The sequence below is a fragment of the Uloborus diversus genome, chromosome 7, assembly GCF_026930045.1.
Source record: "Uloborus diversus isolate 005 chromosome 7, Udiv.v.3.1, whole genome shotgun sequence".
Lineage (NCBI taxonomy): Eukaryota > Metazoa > Arthropoda > Arachnida > Araneae > Uloboridae > Uloborus > Uloborus diversus.
The window spans coordinates 19,939,841-19,965,920 of NC_072737.1; the positions used below are offsets into that span (position 1 = coordinate 19,939,841).

Genomic DNA, 26,080 nt, shown 5'->3' on the forward strand with positions numbered 1-26,080 from the left:
TTAATTTTTTTCAAGGACTTCAAATTCGAAAAAATTTCAAGGGAGGGATACTTACCCTCTCTTCTAACTGGTACAAATATAGCCTAAAGTGAGTTTTGGGAATTTGATTTTCAAAGTATTTCCAGTAGGAACTTCCGCATTTCCCCTCTTTGTGTATCATTTCCAAAAGATGGCAGAAAAATATTTTAAATCGGAGAACTCTCGAATCTTCCATACCCCTTGGTACACCAAAGTAAATTTAGAATTACGTTTTTAGACCCTCTATGTCCAAATTTTTTCTAGGAGAACCCTCGAACCTACCCCCTTAAAATCACCAAACAGCATGAAAATGTATTTATTGAGTTTCAGTTTCGAAGTATTACCGAGAGTAAGCCCTATACATCTTCTAATATCTCAACAAATAGTCTACATCTGCTTTTCTATAACTTTAATACCAAAACATTTCTGGGCAGAGCCCCTGAACCTTGACCCTCGACTCCTAGTCAAAATGCATTTTTAAGACTTAAATTTCAAAAAATAATTCCGGTTGAAAACCCCCTAACCCCACCATTACGTCACCACAATTACATAAATTATCAATTTTTAAATAAATTTCGCCAATTAGAAGTTTTAATTTAGCAATGTTCTCCAGAGGGAAAGCCTCTCATCTTGCCTTAACAGCCCTAAGATTTCATTTTTAAGGTTTTACTTCAGAAAATTTTCGGGGCAGTTCTCCCAAAACGTCTATTCTCTGAAGTCACTAAGGACTCCATAAAATTACTTTTTTTAGGACTTGTAATGTTTTGTAGACTTGTAACTTTTTTTTGAGAGGGGGAGGCTTTTTGAAACTTCATTGATTTTGCCTTTTACTTCACTTATCGGAGTTCCTCACGAAACTTCTAGCACTTCCCAGAAAACAATCCTGGGTGCGCCACTGCCTACCCCCCAGATAGAGAACCCCTGCTTTAGAGAAATATCAAAAATATGTTATCTAACATTAAAATGCTGGTTCCATTCCATCTTCTATTGTTCGTTATTATTGAAGAAGTATAGATTTTTAGAGGCCTCTTTCTACGCACCTTCTACACACAATAGAAAAAGTCATCAAATGAGTCTAAATACATTGCAAAAGTTTTTGATCTGCCTTTTGTAGTGGCATTTAGTGAAAAAGTTAGTTTCTACTTTTTATAATACTTGTGCAATTTAAAAAAAATTGGTATCATTTAGCCTTTTTGCATTTTCAGGTAATTTAAGTGCATTTTAACGCTAAGATTTTACTATTTTTCTTGCCTAGATATGTTTCGTAAATTCAAGAAAGGATATCGCGTACAGTTGACAATCGCCTGTGACATTTTTCTTACAAGTTTGAACCGAACCATAAAGGTAATCATTTTATTCGATACAGCATTTTGGAGTTTTATTTAAATACAACTCAAGATAAATTAAATATAACTCAAGAACGGTATGTCCTAGAAAGTTGAAATTTGGTACGTAGACTCCTAGTGGGGTCTAGTTGTGCACCTCCCCTTTTGGTTGCATTCGGGTGTTTCTAAAGGGGTCGTTTTCCCCTTTTTTGGGGGAAATCATTGTTAATTTCGATGTAAACTCAAGTGGTGTTATAATTTGGCGGACACTTGGCGATAAATCGCCAGTCTTTTGGTCGCCAAGTTTTGTCGCCAACTTGGTGACAAATTTGGCGTTTTTTTTTTTTTTCTTTTTAAATCTGATTTCAATTTGGACACTGTTGGTGATATTTAGAGAGTAAACTATTGAATCACATTAAAATTTCCAGTAATCGGGAAATGACATTAAATTGGGGTAAAAGGAAGTCATCAGCTCGTTTAACTACACTGCTCAAAATAATTAGGGGAGCAATCACACAAAAGTGAAGAAACTGTTGTGAGGTAGCCTTGCAAAGGCATAAAATGTATACACGTGTATTAAGATGCAATACAGCAAAAAGAAGCAGAAAACATTTGACTAGGAACTTTACTCCTCTAGAACAGTAAAACGAACATGAAATTATGCATCTCCAACATCGTCTGCTACAGTTCTTAGTGTTTTCCCGAACTCCAGTCCCCCGATAAAACGTCACGACATGGAATCCGGTAAATTACGGTGTCGTGGCATTTCCCAATCAAAAAAAAAAAAAAAAAGAAAGAAAAAAAAAAAAAAACAGATGAATTTTACCGCTCAGACAATGAAAAAAAAAAGTTTCTGTTAAATCGTGATTTCTGCACTGGTATCCCTTTTCTGCTTTTCGACGACAGAAACGTTGATTTGCTTCCGAAGTTTACGTTTTATTCTCATGTTTTCTGAAAACGTGGAGGCTTTATTGGAAATTAGTGTCTGGAATATTATTTTTCTCAATTTTGTTAAAGCCGTTTGCCCTCCTAATTTTTTTGGGCAGTGTATTATTCGAACACGTTGTAACCTAAACAGTGCATACAAAGACCGAGCTTTTTTTATTTTGTTGTTATCATGATAGTCTTCTTTACTAATAATAAAGCTGAAAGTCTCTCTGTCCGGACATCTCTCTCTCTCTCTCTCTCTCTGTCTGTCAGGATCTCTGTGACGCGCATAGCGCTATACCGTTCGGCCTATTTTTACGAAATTAGGCACAGAATCAGTTTGTAGCATGGGGGTGTGCACCTCGAAGCGATTTTTCGAAAATTCGATTTTGTTCTTTTTCTATTCCGATTTTAAGAACATTTTTCCCAGCAAAATTATCATAAGATGGACGAGTAAATTACCAAGTTACCATAACATGGAACCGTAACATGGGCAAGCCAATTGGCGAGAAATTCATCATACATTATTTGTAAATATACAGGCGAACCAAAAGAGCTTTTAATTTTATACTACGGGCAAAGCCGTGCGGGTGCCACTAGTATTATATAAAGCGAAAATGGTGACTCAAAGTTTACCCGAACGACTGTAACCCCCGCGAAAAGCCTGTATCACCAAATGGTGTGGGAGAGAAACCGAAATGTGTAGAGCCTCTATTATCGCTATTCCCGAATCCATTTGTCTGTATGCCCCACCTCCCACCCCCGAGGGCGATATAGAGGTGTCGTCCATCATCCTAACGATCTGAACGCGCCAATCACTCATAGAAGTTAATTTGGGAGAGAAAACTCGGATTTTAAATCTTCCAAGCAGTTTCCCCCGTTTCCATCAACCGTATCTTCTCTGATTAAATTTATGAAAAAAAAAATATATTTCTTTAAAAGAAACATGTGCCATGTTGGGTCACATAGGCATCACATTTGCTGCCCAGCAGAGCAACGTGCAAACATACGCATTAGATATCCAAATATCGAAAAACCAAGCAACTGGACTGCAAATTATCTGAACCAAAATATTGAAACAATAAAAGATATTTTAAAACGAGCTGATGTGTGCATCACATGACTTCCTTTTACTCCAATTTAATGTCATTTTCTCATTATTGGCAATTTTAATGTGATTCAATGGTTTACTCTCTAAATATCACCAACAGTAGCCAAATTGAAACTAGATTTTTAAAAAAAGAAGAAAAAATCGCCAAATTTGTCGCCACGTTGGCAACAAAACTTTTACAGACTGGCAATATATCGCCAAGAGTCCGACAAATTGTAACACCACTTGAGTTTACATCGAAATTAACAATGATTTCCCCCCAAAAAAGAGCAAAAGGCCCCTTTAAAAACACTCGAATGCAACCAAAAGGGGAGGTGCACAACAAGACCCCACTAGGAGTCTACGTACCAAATTTCAACTTTCTAGGACATACCGTTCTTGAGTTATGCGACATACATACGCATATACATACATACATACAGGCGTCACGAGAAAACTCGTTGTCATTAACTCGGGAACCGTCAAAATGGATATTTCGCGTGCCTATACGTTCCTAAGCACTTATCCACGTGTGATCGAGTCGAAAAACAAAACCTCAACATTCATTTGGGGGTGAGCAAAATGGAAATTAAGGTCAATTTTTGAGTGAAAATTTTTTTGCGAATACAATACTTCCTTTTTTGTAAAAGGAAGTAAAAAATTAAAAAACCCAAGCGTTCCAAAGGCATCCAAATTCCATTATTTACTTCAATGGAAAGTTGAAAGATCAGCAAGGGTGTATCCCAAATGGAAGGGGAGTGGGCTCGTTGTTCGGGCGATTAGGGGAGTCAATTCCTTCTCCAACGATTTTAGAATGCTAGTTATGCATTTTGTTGTTTTCCCCCTACAAAATGCATTGCATTTAGTATATATGGGAGCAGCTGCCCCTCTCTCCTCCCCAGCTTGATACGCCCACGAAGATCAGTCGTAACAATCGGGGCACTGATAAATCGTTATTTTCTGTTTTTGGCCGCTCCTGCATACAGTTCGTGCACATACAGGTAGTTATCAAAATAATGGAAACACTTGAGGGAAACTAATTTGGGAATCGCTACTCTGCCGTAAATGTTCTGTTTATAAAGGTGCCCTTCTAACTTTACTCGCTCACACTGGTGACTCTATATGGTGATTGAGTTCTGTGGTCACTTTTGCGGCTATTGTTCGTTTTTTAGACATTACAATCCAATACCCGTCGGTTTATTTTACTAAGCTTCTCTTTCCGCCCACTATTTTGCTTTGCCGATCTTGTCTTACCGCTCTGCGTGTATGCTGTCATGACTTTAGATACTGTAGTTTTAGATGCGCCAAAAAGTTATAATGTTTCAGTTACAAGACGCGCTCCAACAATTTGTCCTCTTTAATTTGTCCTCTTTAAAAATTTGAGAGGTCCGACATTTCACGTGCTTGAAAAAAATCTAAGACTTCTAGAATTTCCGTTAAACCACCAAATAGTACCAGAATATGTGCAATGCAATTTATATATAAAAAAAAACAGATGTCTAATTTTATTCTTTATTACTTACAAAGCGCATTCAAGAATGTCACTTTTATTCTCAGATGTTTCCATTATTTTGATAACTTAACTACCTGTATGTGCAGCATATGCAGCATAGGATCATATCTTCCATACGTTTTTCTGGTGTCCTAATAACGACACTACAGTGCTAATAAGGTAAACCGTAGCCTTATTAAGTTACAATCTATTTTTTTAGGTTATCAAATCACAGAAAAAAATGACGGTACACAGCAACATTTTCCTTTTTGATTTGTCAACTACTTAAGTTAAGCTTTTTATAGAAACTAACAACTTTTGAATGCTAGTGAACTATAGTGAACCATGATGAAACAAAGTTTACTAAAAAAAATCAGGCAATTTTGAAAAAAAAAAATCTTTTGTAATAATTGTTGCTACACTTTTTCTTATAGATAACGATCTGCTTGTGGATAACGCTTTATTATCAGTCTGGCTTTCGCGATCTAAATCACAATCTAGCTTATTTTTACTATCCTTCATAGAAAAATGGGGGTTGGCTTTATTGGTCTAAATGGCCTAAACTGGAGCACCTACCTTATAAAAATTCAACAGGAACGCAGTTTAGGCCTGTTGGAAGCAAGAAGACAAGTACTAACCATCCACTCACAACCAATATTCAAAGCCTTGGTGAATATCATATATACCATTAAATTTTCAAAACTGGTACTGTACACTGTTAAAACTACAGGTTGCGTTTAGCACCTGTCAGGGGTGAAACGCTTGTTCACCAGCGACACCCGATAGAGAGCCGAAATTGCACCCTTAGCAAGGGTGAAAAACTGGCTCCCTTCACCCAACGTGCACCGTAGGTGAAAGATGGTACCCTAGGTGAGAAAAATGGCACCTTTATTGCTTCCTATAGGGATTCCCCCCCCCCCCCGTGTTGTGTGCGTTTTTGAATACAATTGTGTTTTATTTATTTTGATTTATATATACGAAGACATTTGATCACATTTCAACTTTCGAACATAGTTTAGAAGTGTTCATGACTTTAATTTGTCTGTTCGTGCACTAACTTTCTTATATTCACACTTGGATTGCTCAGTAATGAATATGTTGTTGACAACTTTTACTGCATGATCCGTACTGAAAATGAATAGGGAAGGTAGTTATCAATCATTTGTCGGAACAACCAGAAATATTAGGTAACATTAGATTAGAATCATGGGAAAATAAAAGCGTTCATAAACGTTTAAAATTTTAATCGAGCGTAACATATCAATACTTAGTATAAGATTCGATATTTGAGTATCCTTATGCGTACAAGATAAATACTAATTTAAAAGCCCTTCTTTCCAATGTCAAGTTTTCCGTCAGATTAAAAATAAAAACGAGTAGATAACTACATTCGCTTCATGCAATAACGCCTAAGAAAGATACGTTAACCAAAACACGATGTGAAACTCATGAGTCAAACGCTGAGTGAGAGATTTCTTTTCACGCAGTTTTTTTTTTTTTTTCTCTGCCTTTGCTGCTCTATTCGTTTCCACTACGTATTTCATTGAGAAGAAATAGACATTGGTATATAGGCTGCTTACGTCGATGCATTTTTATTCCGGAATTAGCAATTCAATTATCAGCTGATTTAAACGTTTTTATTTTTAATGTTGTTGTTGTTCAAGATAGTACTGATAGATAGTTTTAGGTAACAGTTTTGCAGGATATAAATAGCAAGATATTAATTACTTACTAAGGTAAACGGAACAATAAGCAGTTGTCAACATACTTTAATCACTTTAAATATGTTCGAAAGCTCTAAGAGTTACAATATGATCAAATGCCTTTACTTACGCGAGATTTCGAAGATTAATCCACGAAATTTTCAGTTTTGTTCTTCATTCAATGTGAAAGTAAATTTCGTTGCAACTTCCTTCGTTCGCCATTCAAACTGAAGTTGTCGTTGGACGATAAGTCAGAGCGCATGCGCAAGGAGTCGCTCTCCTATTGAATGGTCTTTTAACACTTTTGTTGACGTCGTTCACCCACTGAGGAACCAAAAGCACCTTAACGACACTTCCTAGCCTCTGTTTCACCCTGAGGCACCGTTTTTTCACCCTTGGGTGAAATTCTTTACCCCTGTGGCACTCCTGGTTTTAACAGTGTAAGTCTATGCAAAGGAGATTCTCTTCGTTACTGTTTGATGAAGGGATCAGAGAAAATATTATTGCTTACACCGATGGATCATCCGATTCAACCTTTAGTAAAGGAGGTGCTCTCTTGCTAGTTGATGGACAAATAATTAAGATTGAAATTACTGCTAGAACTGGAAGAATTGCATCAAATTACACTGGAGAACTGTTGACAATGCACAAGGCTGTAGAAGCCTACTGAATTCTGCCTCCATCGCATCAATTGAATGAGATCACCGTCTTCGGTGACTCCAATTCTACAGGCCATCAGCAAAGATTTGTCAAGACAAATTTCAGACATTATATCTCTTCTGCAACAACTCCTGCAGGCACAAAAGTTGCATACTTCAATAGATTCCTGCCCACGTGGATCTGGAATTTAATGAAATTGCAGACTTTGTGGCAAGAAAGGCCAGAAATCTGAATCAGATTGAAATTCCTACTTTCCTGGTAGATGCAAATGCCTATGCAAAAAATAAAGTTTTAATTCCTTCCAACATAAAAATTAACTATTAAATCACTTAGCTAAATATTGACAGGAAGTCTGCTACTAGTCTCAGATGGCAAAAAGTGAAACACAACTGGAACAGGAATATTTGTGCAGACGGAATCAAAAAGTATCAAAACTGTAACAACTGTCCCAACACTGAAATAACTCCCTAGCATATGTTTGACTGCCAAACTAAATCAGCTTAAATACATAGCCTGAACTAACCCTTGTTCTCATAGTTGGCAATAGACATTCAATTGACATCAATTAAATGGGATTTCAATCTTCAGTCACTCCAAGTCTACAGGCCATCAGCAAAGGTTTGTCAAGACTAATGTCAAACATTATATCCTTTCTGCAACAACTTTACTGCAAGTTCAAAAGTTACATACTTCAATGGATTTCTACTCACGTGGATCTGGACAGTAGACATTGCCAAAATTATCCAGTTTCATCATAGTATTCTTTTTTTTTTTTCGAGGAAACGACAAGAGCCACAATTTGCATTGCACGATTCCAATTGTCTTTAACTGCAAGGAAACGGGGCAAATTCTCGAGGTGCATCCACCGGCAATTGATGCCACATAAAAGAATAGTTGTCAAGGCCTTTGAAATGCACTAGGCCTGCAAAAGTTGAAGAGCCAATCGAAAGGACAATAACAACAACCTTGTCCAATGTATAAAAACAAAGCTGCAGTCGTCAATTATAAAATTTGCACAAATGATGTTATTTAATTCAACAACTAATTCAGCCGAAACAGCTATTAGAAAGTCGATTATGGGGCTATTAAATCAGTCGAAATAGTTTCTCGATGGCCGATCGTTGAACTATTAAATCTGTCGAAACAGTTGTTCAAAAACACATCATTCGACTTCAAAACCAGTCGAAATTGTGTCTCGAGAAGTGATCATTAGTTATTAAATCAATCAAAATAATTACGGTAAAACGAACGAATCATCAACTATTAAATCAATCGAAATAAATACTTCAATTCTTAATTCAGTTGAAATAGTTAACCGAAAGCAGATCAGTCAACTATAAAATCTGTTGAAATAGCTACGAACCGATCATTCGATCATCAAATCAAACAAAGTAATAATTTGAAAGCCGATTAATGGACTATTAAATCAGAAGAAATATTAACTCGAAAACCGATCATTCAACTACTAAATCAGTCAAAATTGTATTCAAAAACCAATTAATAAATCCACTATAATATTAAAATCTGTTCGCGTCCGTCTGTCTGTCTGAAGATCGATCTTCTCGAGAACCGCTGCGAATCGAGAGTCGAACGAAATACCGATCAATTCGAAATTTTCCAAAGAAAAAACAATAGACCAATCTCGTAATTGTGCGACTTTAATTAGCGGAGATATTAATTAAAACGTTAATTAACATAACGTTATTCAGAAATTTTTATTTCTTTTCTGTTGCCATTTTGCATAAGGGTGAGCAAGTAAAATTCTAATAATTCTTTTAAAAGAGATTTTTTGGCTGCTGTCCAAATCTTAACACAACGTTTCCATCTAGAATTTCATTTTAAATTAGTGTAAAATTAGTTGCTGTATTCGGACATAGCCTTTATTTTATCGTCTGTCTTTTTTTTTAATTTTACATTCAACGTTCTTAACTCTTTTCAGCATAGGAAAGTTGTTTCCTTAGCTATGTTTATTGATTGTAGTGTAAGTTTATCATTCACCGGCCTCATATTTTGGTACATTTAGGATGTGTGACTAATTATGTTTATTTTGTTGGACCTTTTCCCTTTACATGGGTGAGTTTTCGAATTGTAATAACTCTCTTTTTCCTTCCTGTTTCTATTTTTGAAATACAGTTTGTATCGTTAAAAGAACATGTTAAATTAAGGTTGTTTGGATTTCTTTAAGTAAAACAGAGTTGAACAAAAAAGATTGTTTTTAAGGATTTTAACTAAAGCTAATTTGGAATCTTATGACTTGGTATTAAATTAATGCTTATTGGTATTTATTTAATCTTGGTGCTTTAGTTTCACGTAATCAACCAAAAAGTGTGTGTCATTTTATGTAAAAAGCTGATTGTAATTGTACATAAATATTTCAGATATAGTCTATCAGATGTAATTCATTTTAACGTGAGCACAGATTATAGTTGATAATGCATATATTTTCATCTTTTGTGATAATTGAAAATGCTCATAACTTGTATCATTGATAACTATGATTAACGTTAAAGAGATTTTTGCCCAAAATATGCTCTACTGGTGTTTTGCAAACCTTGCATTACTCGTATTTATTTACAGCTTAGCGCTTTAGAAACTAATGTCAGAGTAATGCAAAAACATCAATTGGACATCTCTTTCATTTTTTAAGTAGCCGTGCAACGCCGGGCACGCAGCTAGTCAGTTAAAATATTACTCGAAAACCGTTTATGAGAAAAATTGAAAGAATCCCTCCACAGCAAATCATTCGATGACGAATTAATTCGAAAGGGTCACTATAATCCTAAAAATTAAATATTCTTTTAAATTTCTATTTGTTCTAGAATCACTCGCATCATACCTGATTACGAGGCAGTGTAAATATCTCGATTTTACACATCAATTCAACACAGCATTCGACCAAACATGGCGTCTACCGGGGTCTCGCCTTCCGATTCGTCGCCTCAGGAGCGGGAAAGATCAATCGCTTTCAAAGTTTCTCCGCCAGTAAGTTGGAAAAATGACGGGGTTTAAGAGAAAATGATGTCGCGGCCGATCCGAGATCAGGAAGCTCGTGAAAAATGCATTTCGACTGTCAGAATTCCGACCTGGCTCATTTTTTTAATTTGTGGACCGGAAATGTGAAGAAAGTTGTATTTCCTCGGTTTGTTCTCGAGAATACCGTCGCGGTATTCGAAAGAAGATTCTTCTCAATTTTAACTCTAATTTTATGCAATCACAGGAGTGCCCACAGAGGGGGGGGGGGAGGATTTGGTGCGCCATCAATTTTGGGGGGGGGGAGTTTTCTTAATTTTTTTAATTTTAGTCCTTTAAATTTACTTATTAATTTATTTTTCATTTAAATTATTTATTTTATTTTATTTTGTTTATATTTTATTTCATTTATTTATTTAGTTTGTGTGTGTGTGTGTATGTCATTGGCGTAGCACAGAACTTTTCAGATAAAATAATAATAATAATAGTTTAAAAAAATAAATAAATAGAAAGTATTAAAAAAATAAATTAAATTAAAAATATTTTTAAAAAGTAATGAAATAAAAAGAGAACTAAGAAATAAAAAAGGGAAAGAGGACTGACAAAGATTTGGAAGGGAGGATTTGTACCATTGAACGTGGAGGGGGGAGGATGGGCACCCCTGTGCAGTCAATTGAGATAACTTTGACCCCCATCTCTTCCTATTTTAGTTTGGTCAAATGCGATAAAGAGAAACATGGGGTAATGTAAACAAACTCTATTACCAATGGCGTAGCCAAGGGGAGAGGCCATAGGATCTGGACTCTCCCCGAAATGAGTAAGAAATGAAGCTCTCTATTTTTTTCACACATAATTTTCCTGTTCGTATGCAAAAGAAAATTCTCAAATTTGGATACTCGCAAATTTCAATGGACCCCCATCGAAACAAAATCCTAGCTACGCTATTGTCTATTACTATACTTTAGGTAAGTTTTGAAACTGTGGGTGAGTTTAGATTGGGTGGCAAAAAGAAAAAATACTGAGCGTTCTGTTTCCTTCTAAACAATTGCGTTGGCATTATCAATGTTTACCCCCTCCCCCCCCCCTGCATTGTATCACCTCGAACTTAAATTTTTGGGAGGACGGAAGTTTTCAATTTACCGAATGGAACTCTTAATTTTGCCAAATTATGATAATTTTGCCGAATGGAACTCCAAATTTTGCTGAATCATTATAATTTTACCGAATCTTCGGCAAAATTTAAAGAATTAGGAATTTTTTAGGAAGTTAGTAACCTCCCGTGACCCTCCATTGAAAAAGTAGTTTTTTTTTTTTTTGGTAGTTAGTGCTTGTTCATTTTCCTCTCCAGCCGGATGCGAAGCAGTGGCGCACCCACGGGGGGAGCTAAGGGGCTTAAGCCAGCGGTGCGTACGCAGACAAATCAGTTCGGGGGGGGGGGGCTGAGCTGAAAGTCTTTGAGCTGGGGGGGGGATACTTATGAACTGTAGCTAAGAAAAGTTCATGTATCGCTTTTCTGATATCAATACGAATGTAAGATTTCAAAAATACATCATAAAAAAAACTTGTTCTTTATTATAATTTTTATAATTAATTTTGAAAATTGGGGCTGTAGCCCTATCAGCCCACCCCCTGGGCACGCCACTGGCTTAAGCCCCTCCCAGAAGCATGAAGACGAATTCCTTTGACCAAAGAGAGCCTAAAATTGCGTTTTTAGCCTTGAGTTTTAGAAATTTTCCGGGAGAGAGCACTCATTCTCCAATTCCCGTCATAATTTCACCAAAGATAACTTTAGTTTTATTCAAAGACTTTAAATTCGAAAAATTTCCGAGGGAGAGCTACTTACCTCTCCTTCTACTCCAACTGGTACAAATATAGCCATAAAGTGAGTTTTGGGAACTTTATTTTCAAAGTATTTCCAGTACGGAACTTCTCCCTCCTTTGTGTATCATCTCCAAAAGATAGCTGCAAAATCTGTTTTAAATCGGAGAACTCCCGAATAGTCCATGCTGTATCCCTTGGTATACCAAAGATAGTTAAAAATTGTCTTTTTAGACCCTCTATGTCGAAAATGTTTCTAGGAGAACCCTTGAAACACCAAACATAGCATGAAAATGTATTTTTTGACATCAATTTTCGAAGCATTACCGAGAGTACGCAGCCTCCATCAATCTTCTAACATCACAGCAAATAGTTCTCAAAGTTCTATCTTCAATTTGAAAACATTTCTGGGCGGAGCCCCTGAACCCTGACTCTCTTCCCGTAACACCATCAAAGGTAGCCAAAAATGCATTTTTAAGACATAAATTTCAAAAAAAAATTCGGTTGAGAGCCCCCTAACCTCACTTTCACGTCACCACAATTGCATAAATCTTCAATTTTAAAATAATTTTTGGAATTTAGAAATTTCAATTTAGCAATGTTCTCGAGGGGGAAAGCCTTCTCATCCTCCCTTAACGCCCCTAAAATTTCATTCTTAAGGCTTCACTACAGAAATTTTTCGGGGCAGTTAGTTCTCACGAAACGCTCACCTCCGTCTATTCTCTGAAGTCACTAAGAATTCTCTAAAATTAGGTTTTTTCGGGACTTTTAATGTTTTGTAGACTTGTAACTTTTATTTCGGCGGAGGGCTTTTGAAGCTTCATTGATTTTGCCTTTGATTTCACTTATCGGAGCTCCTCGCGAAACTTCTAGCCCCTCCCAGGAAACAATCCTGGGTGCGCCCCTGATGCGAAGTAACTGGTTTTAACACGTTTTACTTGTCATGTGAAAGATTACTAGAGACATTTATTTATGAATTTCACTTTCCCTGCTTTTTTTCATTTCCCATTTCGATGTTTCCATTTGTCCCAAAAGTGCTGCACTCAGGACTAAATGGAAACAAACAAGATTTGTCCTTCGTCCTATTTTATTTATTTATTTATTTATTTTCGCAAGATTATTTTGATGTAAATTACACTTTTGTGTGTACGTTACATATGTCAAGAGCGAAATTAAAAAGTGCATCCGAGTTTTTATTTTTAAACCATTTCAGTATTACATTTGGAAGATTCAGTAGATGGCGTTCAGGTCGAAAGAGCCGAGGTTTTTTTGTATCTACGCAAACTTTTTAGAAATTTCAAACTTGTATATTCTAGATATCTTGAGGAAAAAAAACTATATTATAGGGAAAATAATATGTTTAAAAGTAAAATATTTAATAAATGTATATTTTCATGAATAAACCCAAAACCTAAGAATTGCGTACAAAATTCAAAGAACCTTTTTTTTTTTTTTTTTTTTTTTTTTTTTCCGTCTGAAAGAATTTTTCCTCGTGGTCATAAGACATAGCGAAAGAAAACTAAAAAAAAAAAACGTTTGGGGGGGGGAATTAAAATTTAAAACTCACTATTATTCAGCATCTTTCATATTATCAAGGTTCTTACAACTTTTTTCTTTTTTGTTAAATACAAAACATCTTACATTGAGCAAAAATATAAACTGCAAAGATTTTAACGTTTACATGTGACTTAAACCACCATGTGAAATATTCATACACTGTTCACGGTCGATACAATTTACAAAGAAAAAAAGAAAAGATCAGAGAACGGAAAAAATATTAGAACATTTCTTATAACTACTCAAGACTTCTGTTAAAGAGTTAAGACACGTTTCTGGAATAAAATTCATTTCCGAATTTAAATGGACTGGCATGAAAAATATCAGAAAAGTTCACTTAATGCATGAATTTGTCATAAATTCCGGCTGCGCTGACCGAGATAAGAGGCTTTTCCAACCAGGAGAAGCAAGAGGCTCATCCGTCAAGTTATCAACTTTCGTATGCAATTATTTTAAGATAACTTGCAAAGGCGGATTATATCACTTCAAATTTGCCACTTTTATTGCCCTCATACGTTTTATGGAGTTTGATTTCTATAGAAAATATTTTTAGGAAACTTTTGTAGTTTCTGAGACTAGGTACAAAGTAACAAGAGGAATAAAGAAACCGTCTGTGCATTTGTAGTGGTAGGAATGAGAGGAGTCCCAAGGATTTCTGTAATGGGGCCCAGGGCCCCCACTGTTTATGGGTCTTCAAATCGTGCCATAAAAAGCAGCTTTTATATTGTGTCAGTTTGAGTAACGTCACTAGGGTGGGGTGGAGAGGGTGGAACACCCCAGACGAAACCCTTCTAAGGAGTGACCAGGGGTGCGGAGTCGGAGTTGGAATGATTTTGGGGAAAGGAACGGGAGTTAAAGGTTTAAAGTTCCAAGAGTCGGAGTCGGTTATTTGACCTTAAAACTCTGCCAGTACTTGCGGAGTCGAAATCGGAGTCGGACTGATTTTGGGGTAAAGGATTTGGAGTTAAAGGCCCTAAAATTTACGGAGGCGGAGTCTGTTATTTTTTCTCCTACCCCGCAGCCCTGGAGGTGATACCCAAAATGGATTTAAGTTTTTTTTTTTTAATGTTCAATAAGTCTTCAATTCTGAAAAAAATTAAATCCAATCTCAAATTATATTTAGTCTATCAACTTTCATCGAGTTATAACGTTCTCAAGTCTTCCGAAGCTTAAAAATAGTCGCCAAATTAAAAGACTTGGTGAAAAGTGGAAGGTACCACAAGACTTCACCGTCTACATGTGGCAGGACATCCATCTCCAAAGCGTGTGAAAGATATCTTCCATTTTTCACCGAAATTCACTAATTTTGTTTTATTTAATACTTCGATAACGGGGAGACAAGAGCAAATAATTAATGCGTTCAAAAACATGTTTTACTATGCTCTTTAGACTGCTACTTATTTAGATTTTTAAGCAATTGCGATTTCTTATCTTGCTTTCACTCGACCGTTGAATAGTGTCCTATTCTTTTTCGGATACACCGGCCTCAGCGCATGTACCTTCTGGGAGGGTGGACTCCTCCAGCATGTCCATGTCCCTTGGAATCGACTTTATTTATACACCACCCTCTTTAGACATCCATCACACAACATCCAGTATCCAGTAGTCCAAAACTCCAGCCAATGGCGTTAATTTGGAATTTGACATGATTCAAATTATGTCTTTTCGCATGACTGATTGCGATATAGGAACCATACGTAGAAACAATAAGCTTAACGAGTAGGATTCTATCGCAATTCGTGATTGCGAAAAGCATAATTTGAGTTCAAGGTGTCAAAGTTCAAATTAATGCCAGGGGCTGGTTGCTAGATATTGTTTCTCATTATTACACTACAGCAGGGGTTCTCAAACTAGGTGCCGCGAAGTATACGGGTTTTGCAGCAATTCTCTTCAGGGTTCGGAAGGCTTTTTTACTTGCTGTATTGGTAATGTTAAAGAAGTCTTCTCAAACAATAGAGCAATAACGATGACTTCAATGGAGCAAGAAATTGTAATTGTATTGTTTCACAAATGATCGATTTGTGAATCTTTCGTGATGTGGCAGGTAACAGTCTGAAGTCTAGTTCTTTCTTCACTCGCTGTAACATGCCACAATCAATGCTCGTTCATTTTCCAACAAGATGGGACACTCCCCAGTATCTGACAGACGTTCCTCCTTTCATCAATAGCCATCCTCATATTCGGTGAATTTGACGAGATTCTGCAGACGACAATCACCATCTTCCGTGGCTACCGAGCTCTCCGGACCTATCTCCAAGCGATTTTTTATGGTGTTACACCAAAAATCGTGAGTTCGTGCCCCACGGGCCTCGTGATTTGCAAGATTTGAGCCTATAAGATCACAATCGCATTTTCTAAGATTGATCGAGTCATATTACACCGAGTGAAACAAGAATTAGACTTTAGATTTGATATGTGCCGCAATACGAAAGGTCAATATTTCAAACATTTCGAAACCGAAACTTGTACAGTTTCATTCTCCGGCAATTTCAGCATTGTTGCTGCATCGGTAACATATTAATTTCAATAAAGCTTCCAAACCCCGGAGAGAATTTCGATGTGTATGTATATAATGGGGATAGACTAGGGTGCCGTGAAAATTTTCAATTCTTTAAAGCGTGCCACTAGTCGGAAAAGTTTGAGAACCGCTGCACAACAGTATGGTTTCCTTCCTGTTAAAGGTCTCTGTGAAAGGGAAAGTACTGACCTGCCTTCCCGGGGTCCATGTCCAGGTCCTGGGAGACGAGCGTCGGAGGGTGGCTGTGAGTCTCCTGTAGGAGTCTCCAGCGGTCCTCACGAGCACCAGCGTCAGCAGCACCAGCGGACGACCCTCCCTCATCAGGTACCTAGGATCCAGGAGAACTCAAGTTAGCTGGGAAAATATGAGTTGCAAGCGAAGCGCGTTTCCTCATACCGGGAAGAAAATATGAGGGGCAAAGAAAGTGCTTTTTATGATTTTATAGAACGAGAGTCATTGGAAAAAATATGAGTTGCAAGAGAAGCGCGTTTCCTTACTCCAGGAAGAAAATATGAGGTGCAAAAGAATCGCTCTTTGTAATTCCATTGCGTGAGTCATAGAAAAAAAATATGAGGTGCAAGAGAAGCACGTTTCCTTACTTCAGGAAGAAAATATGAGGCGCAAAAGAATCGCTCTTTGTAATTCCATTGCATGAGAGTCATAGAAAAAAAAATGAGGTGCAAGAGAAGCGCGTTTCCTTACTCCAGGAAGAAAATATGAGGGGCAAAAGAATCGCTCTTTGTAATTGCATTGCAAGAGAGTCATAGAAAAAATATGAGGTGCAAGAGAAGCACGTTTCCTTACTTCAGGAAGAAAATATGAGGCGCAAAAGAATCGCTCTTTGTAATTCCATTGCATGAGAGTCATAGAAAAAAAAATGAGGTGCAAGAGAAGCGCGTTTCCTTACTCCAGGAAGAAAATATGAGGGGCAAAAGAATCGCTCTTTGTAATTGCATTGCAAGAGAGTCATAGAAAAAAATATGAGGTGCAAGAGAAGAACGTTTCCTTACTCCAGGAAGAAAATATGAGGGGCAAAAGAATCGCTCTTTGTAATTCCATTGCATGAGAGTCATAGAAAAAAACATGAGGTGCAAGAGAAGCACGTTTCCTTACTTCAGGAAGAAAATATGAGGTGCAAAAGAATCGCTCTTTGTAATTCCATTGCATGAGAGTCATAGAAAAAATTATGAGGTGTAAGATAATTGCGTTTAATTAATTCAGGAAGAAAATACGAGGTGCAAGAGGAGCGCGTTAACTTACTCCAGGAATAAAATATGAGTTCCAAGAGAAACGCTTTTTAAGATTTCATAAACAAGAGAGTAATATGAAGTGGAAGAGACCAATTTTTTAACACTCCGTGATAAAATATGAGGTGCAAGAGAAACGCTTTTTATGATTCCATAGAGCGAGAGGCATACGTAAAAAAAAAATAAGTGTTTAAGAGAAGCTCCTTTCCTTACTCCAGGAAGAAATATGAGGTTCAAGAGAAGCGCGTTTCCTTACTCCAGGAAGAAAATATGAGGTGCAAGAGAAGCGCGTTTCCTTACTCCAGAAAGAGAATGCAAGGTGCGAAAGAATCGGTTTTTATGATTCTATAGAACGAGGACAGTAGGAAAAAATATGAGGTGCAAGAGAAGCGCGTTTCCTTACTCCAGAAAGAGAATACAAGGTGCAAAAGAATCGGTTTTTATGATTCTATAGAACGAGGGCAATAGGAAAAAATATGAGGTGCAAGAGAAACGCTTTTACGATTTCATAAACGAAAATGTAATATGAATAAATATGAAGAGGAAAAGACCAATTTTTAACACTCCATGATAAAATATGAGGTGCAAGAGAAACACATTTCATGATTTCATAACGACTATAAGCATAAGTGAAAAAGAAGTTTCATTCGAAGCTAAACGAGTCTACTTCCCCGATTACCAACATCGACTTTCTAACACCTGGGGTGAATATTCTCTTGATTAGCTAATATTGCAAATTATGCCTAACATGTCTTTCTTACATTTAAGGCTCCCTGATTTCTAAAAACAAAGTATGCCTCTCTCATCTGATGAAATATATTCGTAAAAAATCTATTAAGGAACAAATAAGCAGCTTTTAAACAATGCAGCTTGTTTCAATTAATTTTACTTTCAACACAATTTATTTTCAATAAAATTTATTTTGTTTCAATAAAAAATTAGTTAATCGTTTTCAAAAAACAAACAAAAAAAAAAAATAAATAAACGCGCATCAAAGTAAATACATTTTGTCCGTAAAAAAATAGTCGGTTGTTCTTTATTTCGGGTAAAAATAAAGAGCCTCTGGTTTTATTTTTCCTCCGTTGCCAAATATTACAAAAACAAAACAAAAAATTCTTTAGAAAATAAGTGAATTAACAATCTTCGGAAAAAATTAAACCGTCAACACATCTCTTTCTTACTTTCAAAAAATAAAGCACCCTGAATTGCCTTTTATTTCCCGTTGCCGAAAATACAATCTATTAATTAAGACTTAAGAGTGGAAACAACAGAAAATCACCTCAAAAAGCATTTTTTCGCAGTACAAATCAGGGCTGTGAAGTCGGAGTTGAAGTCGTGGAGTCGGAGCCGGCACTGATTTTAAGGTAAAATAATGTCGGAGTCGAAGGCCTTAAAATTCCAAGAGTATGTGTGACTCGGTCATTTTCTCCCTAAGTCCATTTCTGCTTAAGCTGTGGAGTCAGAGTCGGAATCGGACTAATTTTGGGGTGCAGGAGTTAAAGGCCGTAAAATTCAAGGAATTGGAGTTCAACTCCGCACCCTGGTTAAAATATTTTGCTTTAAACTCATATTATTTTTATTCAGTCATATGTATCTCGGACTTGTGATGTTAAGTCTACGAGAGATGGTAATTTGATTGTTATTAATAACTTTTCTCCTATTTCTGGAAACTAAAAGTGAATATAATATTCTGATTCTGCACCATTTCTCCAATATTTCGGTACCTTGTCCCGTAGGCATCAATGTTTAAAAAAAAACTGTTTTAAGATGCTCTTAAAATAATTAAATTAAAAATAGATTTTTGTTTCTATACATCTTCTTTACCAAGAGCTTTTTTTCGACAAAGCGTGTTTGAAGCAAATCCACCTTTTAAAAGTTCGAGACACATGTTCATCTTAAATTTTCCCGCAGACGCTAATGTTACATTCGTTTGAACTGTTCAAAATTGATCAAATCAAAAAGATAAAATCGGTCAAATCAATTGATCAAATCGGTCAAATCAAAAAGAGAAATATAGGAATGAAATATTTACGCCGAGACCTTTCGAACAAAAAAAGTTTTTTCGAATAGGACTATTCATTCAAAATATATTAAAAGGGGGGGAGGGTAAAGAGAAGACAAACAGACAGGCAGACACATATTTTCCCCATTTCGCAAAAAATGATTCACGAAATTTTCGACCACTTCGCTTTTGGCTGTTGTTCGTCTTCTGCCCTGTGCTGGTTTTCTTACGAAACAACACAAATTGACCGTGTCCTTAAACTGCTTCATCCACCGGTAAATGTTGTGACATACGTGATGATGTTTTACGAAATTTCTTGAGAAAATGTCTTTCAATGACAATAAACTAAAACAATGACGTTCTGTCATATCCAAAACACAGTAAGCTGTCTCCTGTGTGTGGATGACATCATTTTGACTGACACTTCTTAGTGCAGGTAAACGGCAGTATCTCCAGAAATGGATTTTCGAGATCTTTGAAGAAACGCGTTTTGGGGTCATTCTGCAAAAAAGAAAAAAAAAACGCGCTTTTTTAGGTCCAGGGTGGTTAGTTTCAAAAATATTTATTTTTAAACACATTTTTATGAGATTTAAAAAAATATAACAAATTTTGAAAATGATCAGTACAAATTAATAATGTTATAATTTTTTTTAAAATGTTTTTTCACTGAACGGGGGGATACTTGTTGCCTCCGTTACATGTCCCAACGCATTTCTTCCCATGTACTTTTTCATTTATTTACTCAATACAAAAAAATATAAAACATTTAATAGTGAAATTTGAGTCATATGACGTTTTTTTAATAGGTTAAAAGAATTATGTTATAAAATAAAAATAAATATAGCATTCATAATCTTTTGAATCACTGTCACAGTATTCGTTGTATCCTCCGTTCAGGATTTAATTCAGTAATAGAATTTCCTATAGACGGCAGTACTGTGGCAGCTCATTACAGAGGTTTAGAATCACAAGTTAGCCCTTTTCAACTCTGGGTCTTCATGGTGAAGCTAAAGAACTTGGTGTGAAATAATTTCAGCATTATTCACTTTGAAGTCAAATAGGTCCTTAACTTTGTGTATCCTCCGTTCTTGAGTTAAAAAGGAAAGAATTGTTTGTGAACAAAAAAATTTTTATGGTTAAAATTGAATCACTTTTTTAAAGTAAATTCTAAATAACATGTTGCGTTATCCATAAATCAACACAATGTGCATAGCAAAACATAAGTATTTGTATCCTCCGGTTTCTGTATCCTCCGTTACAGTATAGATGTAATGGAGGATATACAATCAGAAATGGAGCATACAACTTTCTTTAAAAATCCATTTTAAGAAAGATGTGTACATTTTAATCAGTTCAAATCGTGTTCCTCATACAAGATGCAATGTTTATTTAAATGAAAAGTTTAAATATAACATTTAAAATATACATTTACTCTATCCGTTACCCTCCGTTCACATCCAAAACTTTAACTACAAAAGAAACTTACAAAATAACCAATAAAGAATGTGACTAACTATGTGAGAGTAAAAAGGTGCCTAAAAGAAACAATATAAATTAACTTTTAAAAAAAATTTAAGATTTTTTTTTTCATGAATTCCAACTTCAAAAACCTACGTTTTTTGTATAATGACCCTTTGGATTCCATACTAACAATAGGGAAACATTGGAATTAGATGTTTTTTCCGCGTTTTTTTTTAATTTTTTTTTTAGCGGAAACCAAATAAGCAAGCTTCTACAATAAAACTAAAGTACAATAGATGATAAAAGTGCAAAAAATTGAAAAATGAAAAAGGTTGCAGTTACTGCTCTTTTCTTGCCCACGGCAGAACAGCCCTTCTAGCGAGGATCTCAAGACGGAAGATGTTAGTTAGTTATTTTCAAATTTCTTTAATTTTGCATTTATATTTATTTACTCTTTTTATTAATTTTATTTATTTATTTTTATTTATTTATTTATTTTTATTTATTTATTTATTTTTATTCATTTATTTATTTGTTGATTTATTTTTTATTTATTTCATTTATTTATTTATTTTTTACTTTTTTGCTTATTAAGACTTCAAAAAAATATATATATATATATTCATAATTTTTCAGTTTAGACTTCCGGCTAACCTACCAATCAACATCTTTCACATTAGTCCTTATCCTTAGTTTTATTTGAATCAGTTCCTTCAAATTTCTTTAATTTTGCATGTATACTTATTTACTTGTTTTATGAATTTTATTTATTTATTTTTATTTATTTAGTTTATTTATTTATTTATGTTTTATTTATTTTATTTGTTGATTTATTTTCTATTTATTTTATTTATTTATTTATTTTTTACTTTTTTGCTTATTAAGACTTCAAAAAAAAAATTTTTTTTTTCATAATTTTTCTGTTTAGACTTCCGGCTAACCTACCAATCAACATCTTTCAAATTAGTCCTTATCCTTAGTTTTATTTGAATCAGTTCCTTCAAATTTCTTTACTTTTTCATTTCTCTTTAATTAATTATTTTTCTTAAATTTTTCTATTTACTTATTTGTTTCTAAATTTTTCTATTTATTTATTTTTTCTAAATTTTTCTATTTACTAACACTTGCATTAGATTAAAAAAAAGTCAATATGCATTCAACTTCGACTTTAGGTGAGAATTATAAAATACTTTTAAACAGAAAATTAAGCTGAAAAATTGCTGTAACAGGTGATTTTCGACAGAGTTTTTGAAAACAATGCAATCAAATGTGATTTTTTAAAAAATATCACATATCATGACTGTCTTAAAATAAAAATTACAGCTCCACCAAAAACACAAAACCAATATCTTACTTGAAACAGAAAGTCCTATCATAGCTGGATCACATGATTTCAGACAGGTGAAGCGTCGGGAGCAGACGATATTCAAAACTACCCCATACGACGGGCGCTCTTTCCTCTTCTAAACCCCTGCATCGAACCGTCCGAAAAGCGTTCTATTCTCGGTGCTCATATCTGTGGATTCCCCCCCCCCCCCTTCCCATTTCCCTCCCTCTCCAGACAGAATCGTTCATATAGCAGCTGATATTTCAGCAGTCTCTGTGCCCATCGGAGCGTTAGGGCGCATGGAATCGTAAAAATTTCGCGATTCTGGAGTTGATATGTTAGTAAAACTTTTGACGGGTGGTAATAAAAACATTCCCTTAAAGGTTCTAGTTAATAATTTCGGTTATGGTTAAACCGTCGAGAGGAAATTTTCTTCCAAATACGGGAGCGTTTCGGTTAGGGAGTTTATCCGTGATTAGGAGAGTATGTTTTATAGTTCGATAAATTTTTGTGACGTTCTGAAGTTTTGATTATAATGAGTACTCTCTGTTAATTTTTGGAACTAAATCCCGCTCGTGAACTAAAGGGTTATAAATGCATTAATGACTGCAATTTAGAAGCACTTTCGGTTGTGAGAAAAGTTAAAAGCATTTAAACAACTTTTGAAATGTATAAAATAAAAACTACAGATATATGTTTCAGGATTAAAAAAAACTTTTTTCAGCACTAAAAAAAAAAAAACCTTTGATTTCATTTATTTATTTTTCCTCACTTACATTGAAAAGAGATTCTTGATAAGCACAAAACAAGTATCTATGATTCATGGTGCTGTTTGTGAAAGTTTTTACGTGTAGTTTATTGTATATTGTTAAGCATTTTACTTGTAGTTAATTTGTTAATTTAAATTTGACACCCTATCACAAATTGTTTACGATTCGGAAATAGCAATAAAAATGACGTACTTGCGTTTGTTGCGCCATGAGCTTTGTTCAAATATCTTTTCATTTATAAAATCTTTCTATGCATTGAAAAAATTGCATTGAAGCAAAGTGTTTTGGACTTCTCCATTGAAAAGTTATTACCCCAAAACACTTTCCTGCGATTTTTAATGCTATTTTTAAATTTTGAAGGTTATTTGAATGTTTTCACATTAAACCGCCGACTATCTGATCTTATCAAAATCGAACCTAGTTCGGACAACTGGAAGAGCAACTTTAGATATGCTTCTGACTGCATTGAAACGGTAGAAACTGGTATTTTCACAGCAGAAAATAAATCTTTTAAGCAAAATTGTGAATAGATATATTTTTAAAACTACTGTGCGAGTACATTTTTTTTCTATTCTTTATCGAGGCTTAGACATTAAATCCCCCCCCCCCCGCTCGATTTTCCACTCTTCTCACAAGATTTGACTCTCTCATACATTGGTGTGATGTTTTCAATTTTGCATGCTCAATCCTAAAAAAGAATGAGACTGATGGTATACTCGCATAATTGCACAGTTCGCGCAATCGGCCCCCAACAGTAATGGAGTTGATTCCTACAGTCAAAAGTACCACTTTTAGTCATTGAAATTGATAGAATAAGCAAAAAAAAAACATGGACCCAGAAAATACTTTAATTTTCCCAACAGTTAATTTTTAATTAATTTTTCAAAATACCCGATTTTTCAAACAAGGCGTGGCCTTTATGACGTCACAAATGATGTACTTTTGGCACATTTGTCTGCCACGATTCCACATCATGATAATCAAGAAACGAATTAAATATTGCACTCTACGCTTGCTATCAACCATACCGTTGCCAATACACGTGAGTAAAGAAGCAAATTAAATATTACGTTCTGCGAATAGCAACAGTTAATGGCATTTCATCATTTGTGATGTCATCGGCAGAAGTGTAAACAATGAAAGCGCATCGATAGAAGTAATTTTTTGAAAATATTAAACTTAGTCAAATTATTTAAAAAATGGTCAGATCCTATGTTTTTAAGCATGCTTTTTCAGAAAAAAATACTTTTAAATTTTGGAAACCACTCCATTATCTTTATAGAGGCTGCAAGATAGGTTATTCGTAATAATATTTAGTAAAAACTAAAAATATTGATTGAAACACTTTCGGAAATCTATGACAAAGAATTAATGGGCAGTGAAATTAATAACTGTCCTCGAAATATAATAATTGATTTCAAAGATTTCGTCAGTTACGGGGTCACCTACTACTTATTGTAAGAGAATGGCAAATTTTCTACAGTCTGACGCCACGACAGTTTTGGAGATTCGTAGAGCTAAACTCTGTTCACGGAATACGTAGACCGAAAGTAAGCAAGGTTTTCGGAAGGTTTGCCGCTATGCCCCTTTTGGGGATTGTCTTATGACTAAAAAAAAAACGTTATTTAATAGATCGTCTGCTTGACACCAATGTGTTCTTCTCTAAGCAAAGCACGTGATTGAGGTTGACAAATGGTGCAGATTTTTGGTTGGATATAGCCTGTCTTTCCCGTAAATAATTATAATAAGACCGTTAAATACAGAAACGGTCTAGAGAGTAGACATCCGCCATAGTCTCCAGGCCTTACCCCTTCTGATTTATTGGTATTATCCACTTTAAAAACAAAATTGTGGAGAAAATCTCAAAAATAAAGAAGCTGACAAAATAGCACTACTCGAGTTCTTCACTTTCAAACAGAAGTCGTTCTTCAAAAAAGAAACCCACAAATTGTCTCCACGCTCGCAAGAAGATAGAATTTACATGGTACGGTAACGATCGTTAGATGCATTAAAAACTGCATCCTTTTCTTCCTCTTCATAAAAGAACGGAACTTTTTGGTAGACTTAATACCAAATTATCCATTCCTTTAATGGTTATCGTCGCAAAACAACAAAATTCTGGCAACCTGCCTAATCTCGACTTTTTCTAGAAATGAATCCACATCAGAGAAAAATAAATCTGGAACAGAGATTCCTGGATTTAGGTATCTTCAGCAGCAGACCCCCTCCGCAGGTAGGTGCACCGAAGACGCAAGATAAAGCTCTCTGCATCGTAAAGATTTACGCTTTTGTCCCAAAAACACAATAGGTCGGTGGGAATGCCGAGTCGTTTTTCATCTCCATCAGACGCGATTCCCCGGGAGATTTCTTCCAGAGAACCAACACCTTATCTCCCGCCCACCCCCGCCTCCCGCTATCTGTTTCGTTTTTAATGTACGGGCGAACCGGGAATGGAACAATGAATTTCCGGAAATGTTGAACATTGACCCCCAACTATTAATGTTACTTTTGACCGAATGCCTCCCCCCCCCCCCTAGCTCTGCAGTAAGAACTGATTTGGGTATGTTTTTTGACACTCGTCGTTGCTAATGGAGTTGGTTGACTAATGACCCAGTACTTTTGATCTTCGGTTCTACTCTCTGGTTTTAAGATCTCAGTCAGGTAATTTGTCTTGGAATTTAGGAATGGGGTTGGTGGGTAAGATGTTGTGCGGCACGAAAATCAGATTGATTAGACTAAAAGCATAAACGGGCAGAGAAACTGTAAAAAGAAAAGAATTTATGGAACATACACAGTGTGATCTAAAAAACCGTTTTTATAGTTATAGAATAACATAAGTATAGTAATATTTTTTAAAGCTGATATTTGTTTAAAATAGGGTCAATTCAATACAACATTTTGAACAGTCAACCAATTTATCCATAGACCTATTGAATTAGGATTTGGGAATACTCTTTAGCACCAGTGTTACGGCTGGTTGAATGGCTGAAACATCCTGAAAAGCTCCTTTCGTTGCAGTTTTCAGTTTCGGGGACTGAAAATAATCACACGGTGATAGACCATGTGAATGCGGAAGGTGATCGAGGCAAGGTCTAATTATTGAATAGGTCAACTAGGCCGTGACGTGGCCTAGGGCCCTGCTTTTTATTGACCCCCAAACGGCTAAAATTGCTTTAGCGAATGGCTGAAGTTGTA

General features: G+C 35.5%; 1 protein-coding gene across 4 annotated transcripts in view; it reads right to left on the reverse strand.

Moving 5' to 3' along the window:
• Positions 1 to 26,080, reverse strand: part of LOC129225818 (tolloid-like protein 1) — a gene marked incomplete at its 3' end in the record, with an annotated part of 126,022 nt that overhangs the window by 70,679 nt on the left and 29,263 nt on the right. For 2 of the 4 annotated variants that reach the window (XM_054860330.1, XM_054860331.1), the window contains 2 exon segments: positions 16,268 to 16,406; positions 22,143 to 22,243. In XM_054860330.1, the coding sequence (XP_054716305.1) occupies positions 16,268 to 16,286 (19 nt within the window). 4 annotated transcript variants of the gene reach the window in all.